The sequence below is a fragment of the Stegastes partitus genome, unplaced genomic scaffold, assembly GCF_000690725.1.
Source record: "Stegastes partitus isolate 25-593 unplaced genomic scaffold, Stegastes_partitus-1.0.2 Scaffold1588, whole genome shotgun sequence".
NCBI lineage: Eukaryota > Metazoa > Chordata > Actinopteri > Pomacentridae > Stegastes > Stegastes partitus.
In genome coordinates this window covers 130,413-136,412 of record NW_007579319.1, presented here as the reverse complement: position 1 = coordinate 136,412, position 6,000 = coordinate 130,413, and the positions used below count along the sequence as shown (strand labels likewise).

Sequence of the window (6,000 nt, the reverse complement as noted above, 5' to 3'; positions counted from 1 at the left end):
TAGAATTTTGGCTGCTTTTTGTTAACAATACATGTTTTTGAAACTGGCTGGTGGTTTTCAAACAGTAGCAATCTACTGTTCACATTACAATGTACCCTACCAGGAAATGGGAGAACTGGGTCAGGAGGAGCACAGCTATTTTCAGCAGAACTGAAAGAAAACAGATGAGAAACGATCTTAATGGATGTAAAAACACAAGGGGAAAAATGACAGAAATATGTTCAGGACTTTATGCTTCTATTTCTGATAATGCCATGAATATATTACAATATTTCTTAAGAATGGAGAATCAAAAACACAAAAGCTTGACAGTGTTCTTTAAATTGACACATTTAAAATCTAATAAAAACATTTTTCTGCAAAAATTGAAAATCATTTCCCAGCCTCTGCGGAGAAGAGTGAGAAGCGAAACACCCTGTTTTGTAAAAACCGTGCACAAGAAGTACTATTTTCAGTGTTTACTAGCACACTTCAAAGCAGAATCACTCTTGTGCAACTTTAAGATGAGCCACAGTCTCTTGGCTCATATAAGCTTCTCACGCTTGCCTTTAATACAATAAAATGACAGAAAATCTATTTACAGCTTTACTGAGAGCTATAATTGTGTTCAGTGTTGACAGATGACTGTGCACTTTATCTCCACCTTTGTTGCCATGATAAAACGTGGACAATGGGAGACCTTGTGCACACACTTTTGTTTACCGACATTATGTAACGCAGCGAGTGTGTGCAGTTGCTGTACATGTGATTGAGGGATACGTGATACTTATCGGTGAAGGAACACTTTGTACTCTGACCCCCATCGGCTTTCTTCCTGTTAGATTGGATGACTTGACGTTATTATGAAGCAGTGCTTTCCTTTCATGTCCGACCTTATGCTTTCCGTCATCCAGGCTCAACTGCAGTATTACCAGAGTGTAAAAAAGTCATACTGAGTGGAAAATAGTGCTAGATTTACAAAACATGAGCTCATATTTCTTCAGAAACCCTGGGAATGTCTGTTCCAGCTGTTCTGAACTGTTATGCATAAGACAGAACGAGATCTAGTTCCATGCAGGTAGCAGCTGGGTGACTTCAGGTGTTGCATCCACTTTCAGTTTTGCTCTGATTTTACTTTCAGCTTCGGTATTATTGGTGTCAAAAATGTGGAATGTTCTTCTCTTATCTGTACTCATTCCCTTTTCCTTTTCGCTTTGTGCTAGAAGCCAAACAAACACCATCCGAGTCATAAAAACAAAATGTAATAAAGAGCATATTAGAATAAACAACACGAACAATATCATAAAAACCCAACAGCACTGCTGATAGCATCTCAGTGTATTACAATACTGACTGGTTATCACATTATGGACTGAATATTCAGTTTTTGCCTGGCTATACTGAATATTTCTGTCGCTACCAAGAAACTCGATGAAAAGACGAAAACCAAATCAATTGATCCCATTGACCAGTATTGTCCATATTGACAAAACCTGATAAAGGACATGAGGTTTAATACTCATAAGGTCCAGAAATGTGTATTAATTCTCCAGTTTCTGGGCGTTTTCTGATCCTGTCTTATTTTTACTCACTGTGATCTCATTTTTTGCTGCAATATAAAGTTCTGCAGCTCTGTTGAAACAGCACAACCATGGCCAGAAGTAGAATGAACTCCAAAATTAAAGGGACTTTGCTTAAATACCACAACTTTAGGCTTCAATTTAGTAGATTTTTTCGACAGACGGCACACCGTGATGAAGGAGGAATTTGAAATTCCAATGTTTCACTCCATATTTCTATTTATAGTTTTATAGTTTTAACCTCAAAAGATCCAAAGTCTTGTTTCATATGCATTTTTTAATAAAAAATTAAAAAATATAAAGAACTATATATGTAAAATAAAAAAGCAATAATAAAATAATCATTAAAATAATAATGATAATAATAAATTAACTACTGTGGTAATATAACCCAAAATGTGATGTACACGCATGTGGGTCTTAAGAGGTTTTAAGCTCTGATAAATGATGTAATTTGGCAATTAAAAAAAAAAATTACATGTTTTTCAAATCCTCTGGCTTTGGGGTTCAGAGGGTTAATATGGAGGTGAAATAACCCCCAACATACATTCTGTTTACTTCTGCTTAAGTGGTCTTTCCCTCCGAAAAAACTACAGCTGTTTTAGGAAAGTATTTTAATAAAAGAAACAACACTCTGTGTGTTTGAGTAGTTTTTAAATCTCCGTGTCTTAAGACTGAACCAGAAGGGAACAGGGAGGAGTTTTTTCTTTTTTCTTTTTCATGGGATTTGTTGCAAAGAACAAAATCTATCCAGTAATACCAGCGTTATCCTTTAATAATGCAGCGCCACCACCCACTAATGTAATAAGACACTTGTTGCTTTTAAAGTTACATAACTGACACAGCCGGCCCAGTGTCCCCAGTATGAAACCGATTCTCCCTCTACATGTGTGCGTCTCTTCTCTCTCCTTTCTCTGTTGCCACTTGGCTGCCCAGGCTGGTTTGTCTGGTATCAGATATCAGCCCGATGCTGGGCCAAAACAGGGTTCAATTTTCTGGCCCTTTGTCCTCACATAAATACATTAGAAATTTAAATTCATTAATGATTTCGCAGTTGCACACTGACCCTGCACTTGCGCTTTAAATTGGCCATTTGGAGAAATGGATCAGATCTGTGCTGCTGTGTCAATTTGAATTTCGCCTACGGGTGATCAGTAAAGGTACAGCTTATCTATCTAACAGGTAGATCTTTTGTTGTACATTTCTCTGTAATTATACCCATTAACATGTTTATTTTGTGCTACAATATCCTCCATATTGGTATAACTTTCATTTCACTGCTTATTTTTACTATAGTATATTTGTGTATTCGACACTTTAAAGGTGCATTTTTCACTTTTTTTCATTTTCTTTTAGTATATTTTACACTTTATTCTGCATTTTGTACTTTTATATGTTTTCTTATTTCTTGCTTTTGCTTTATTTCTGCTTATTTATTCACATTTGTGGTGGTGGTGGTCACTTCTCTCTTTGTGCTCGCTACTATAACAAGAGAATTGTCCTCTCGGGGATCAGTTAAGTATTCCTATTGTATTCTGTTCTATTCTTTTATTCCTCCTACAATTGTGGCAAAATTATGCAAGCTGATGTGTTATCTATAATTCATCGCCTGTTTTATTACGAGGTCTTTAATTGATCATTTATGATATTTTCCATTTCGTGTGTAACTGCGCCGGCAACACGCTGCTCAGTGAAGCCGCCGAATCAAACTGTGGCAGCTGCTTTTGCGATGATGACGGCAGCCGCGGTGGTGATAATGGGGAGGATAATGATAAGGATGAGGATGCTTGATGTGAGGGTGACGGCAGTGACGGAGGATGATGATAATAAGTAAGCGGTGCCATGATGAGCCGCTGAAGACGGGGGCTGAGCGGAGATCTGAGGGCTGCTGTTTGCTGCTGTGATCAGTTTGGCTTTTTAACACAAAGGTCCTACCAGGCGAACGTGTAGTAGCAGGGGTTTGTGTTGCTGTGCAAAACACAGAGAAGCTAAGTGCAGTGTTTTGTCTTTTCTCTGATTAGTCTGGTGGTGTGTCTCCCTGCGTGATGCCCTGTCTTATTTAGTGTATTTTCTGTGTGTCTGTTAGCTCCTACAGTGTCCAGATGTGTTATGTGGGCCTGTGTGTGTGTGTGTGTTTGGCTCTTTATTGGTTCCCAGTGGGTTGAGCAGAGTTCCTGACCCCATTTCCTGATGTTGTTGACAGAGAGACATTCGGGGGCCCGAGGCTCCAGAGATTAGACACTGCCTGGAGGAGCTTCCTGTCATTGCTGCCTACAACCACTTGATTTGTCATTGTTTCGTTTTTTTTCTCCTCCGTCATCCGTCAAACTCTACTCCAGTCTTTCTGGACAATGAGGTCAGGACCTGTCTGTAAGGGAGAACCCCCAGACATGAGAAGGACTTCCCAGTAATTCCTGTTGTCATAAGGAGTGCAGTGTGTCACGCAGCACTTGCTGTTTTTAAAAAAAGAATGTCCCCATAGATTTGTACGTACATGCAGCTTTGGGGGATAGCGTCGCTCAGACTGGTAATCATTAAGGACTTCAAAGTGACTGTAAACACTGAAAGAAAGACGGAGATGTGTATGGGGAGCAGATGTGAAAATCGGATATTAATTGTGGTAATTAATCAGTCTAATTCTGTGTGACAACCAGAGTTTAACATGTGACAGTGGTTTCATATCAAACAGTCCAACAGGGGTTGAGTTTAGGTCATAACAAAGCAATGAGCATTAGAGCTGCAACGGCTAACTGATTAGTTGTCAGCTGTTGAATTCATTTTTGATAATCGATTTGAAAAAATGCTTCTTAAATGTCTTTCTTTCCTCCTCTGTGACAGTAAACTGAGTATATTTTAGTAGTGGACAAAACAAGGTATTTTAGGATGTCACATTTAGCTTTGCAGACCAAATAATTAATTGAGAAAATAATTGACGGATGAATCAACTGTGGAAAAAAAGTCATTTGTTGCAGCCCTGATGTGCATCACATCCCAGTTCTCCGTTCATGTTGTCATGTTCTTCCACTAAATTCCCTCTGAGAAATTCTATAATTTCATTTTATTTACAGTATGCGCTCAAATTATCATAACCTCTAATCAAAATGCTGTTTGTGGCTGAAAAATGCTCAATATGACTCCTGATTTAGTTAATATTAAGTTATGTTGTCGAGCTCTTAAGATGGAAAATAGTCAAGGTCTCTATGCTGTTGTATATACTGAGGAAGAGGAAGTAAACATCTTTTTTTTTCTAATTCACTAAAATGAACATACAGAATGATTAAGATCATTTTACACCTTGTGCCCCCTTAGTTGTCCTTGTTAATGTCTCCTATAGTATCTCTTGTTTTATGCTTGAGTCCATTGACCAGGAAATGTTTTGGGGAAGCACACAAACTTTTAAAAATCAGTCAAGGTGAAGTAAGATAAAGTCTCTTTGTCTCCGTTGCTTGATGACCAACTGTGCATAATATGTGGCTATTTTTTATTAATTAGTAAAAATTGTATAAACTACGATTTTGTTCTTTTTTAAAAGGAAATTGCTTGACGTGCATCTTCAGTTATAATCCATTCAATTTAACATCTCATGCAGCCATAAAAGTCATAAATGCAGCATTAAAGCAGTACCGTAGCTGAGGTTGGCTCGTATTGGGACAGGTGTCGACGCTGCGCTGACACATAACCGCCTCCACAGGTGTCAGCAACCGCAGCGCTCTGTTGCTTAACTCGCTGGCATTATTGCACATTAACAAGTCCCAGAAATAGTTTTATTTAACCCAACAATAACAAGCTTCCAGACCACATGACAAACTCCCCGCATGTGCTTCTGTTCCAGGTTGCTGCCAGAGTTGACGGGCGGTCTGTGCGGCAGCGGCCAGGACGGGGAGGGTGATGCTCGGCCTCCTCCCACTCAACTCTACAGCTGCTACGACCTGGACGACCTGGATGTCGCCTGGCTGCAGCTGGTCAACCAGGAGTTCAGACAAATGGGTGAGTGCTGCATTACCCTGTGCATCATTACTATCAGCCAGAAGACAGTGATGTTTGACGCTCCTGTCATATTTTTGCTCACTGTGGGCTCATTTTTCTCTGCAATATAAAGTCCTGCACCTCTATGGAAACAGTGCAACCATGAAGAAGGAGAGTGAACGCAAAAATGTGTAGCATAACAGAGTTACAATGCCATAAATCATAACATTCCCTCTTTATGATCCGTCTCATCTTACCACCTTCTTACCCAGCTAGCTTTTTTTTTCTTCTGCTGCTGCTTTCTCGCTTTCTCACCATCCCGCCGTACTCTTTTGCTGGGTTGCTTTATTGATCTGTATGAAGTTATCATTCTTACTTTCACTTGTAGTCATTCGTTGCACTTATGAATGATTGATTATATTTTAGAACACTGAGAGAGTGCAGCTTTCACTTTCTTATTCCCCAGTCTAGTCGA

The 6,000-nt window shown here is 39.2% G+C and overlaps 1 protein-coding gene across 1 annotated transcript in view; it reads left to right on the top strand.

Moving 5' to 3' along the window:
• The first annotated feature begins 3,291 nt into the window (after positions 1–3,291).
• LOC103371447 (protein Jade-2) overlaps positions 3,292–6,000 on the top strand; it is a 102,397-nt gene continuing 99,688 nt past the window's right edge. The window contains exons 1-2 of the mRNA XM_008300777.1: positions 3,292–3,389; positions 5,392–5,546. Coding sequence (XP_008298999.1) covers positions 3,292–3,389; positions 5,392–5,546 — 253 coding nt within the window. The remainder of the gene's footprint in view (positions 3,390–5,391; positions 5,547–6,000) is intronic.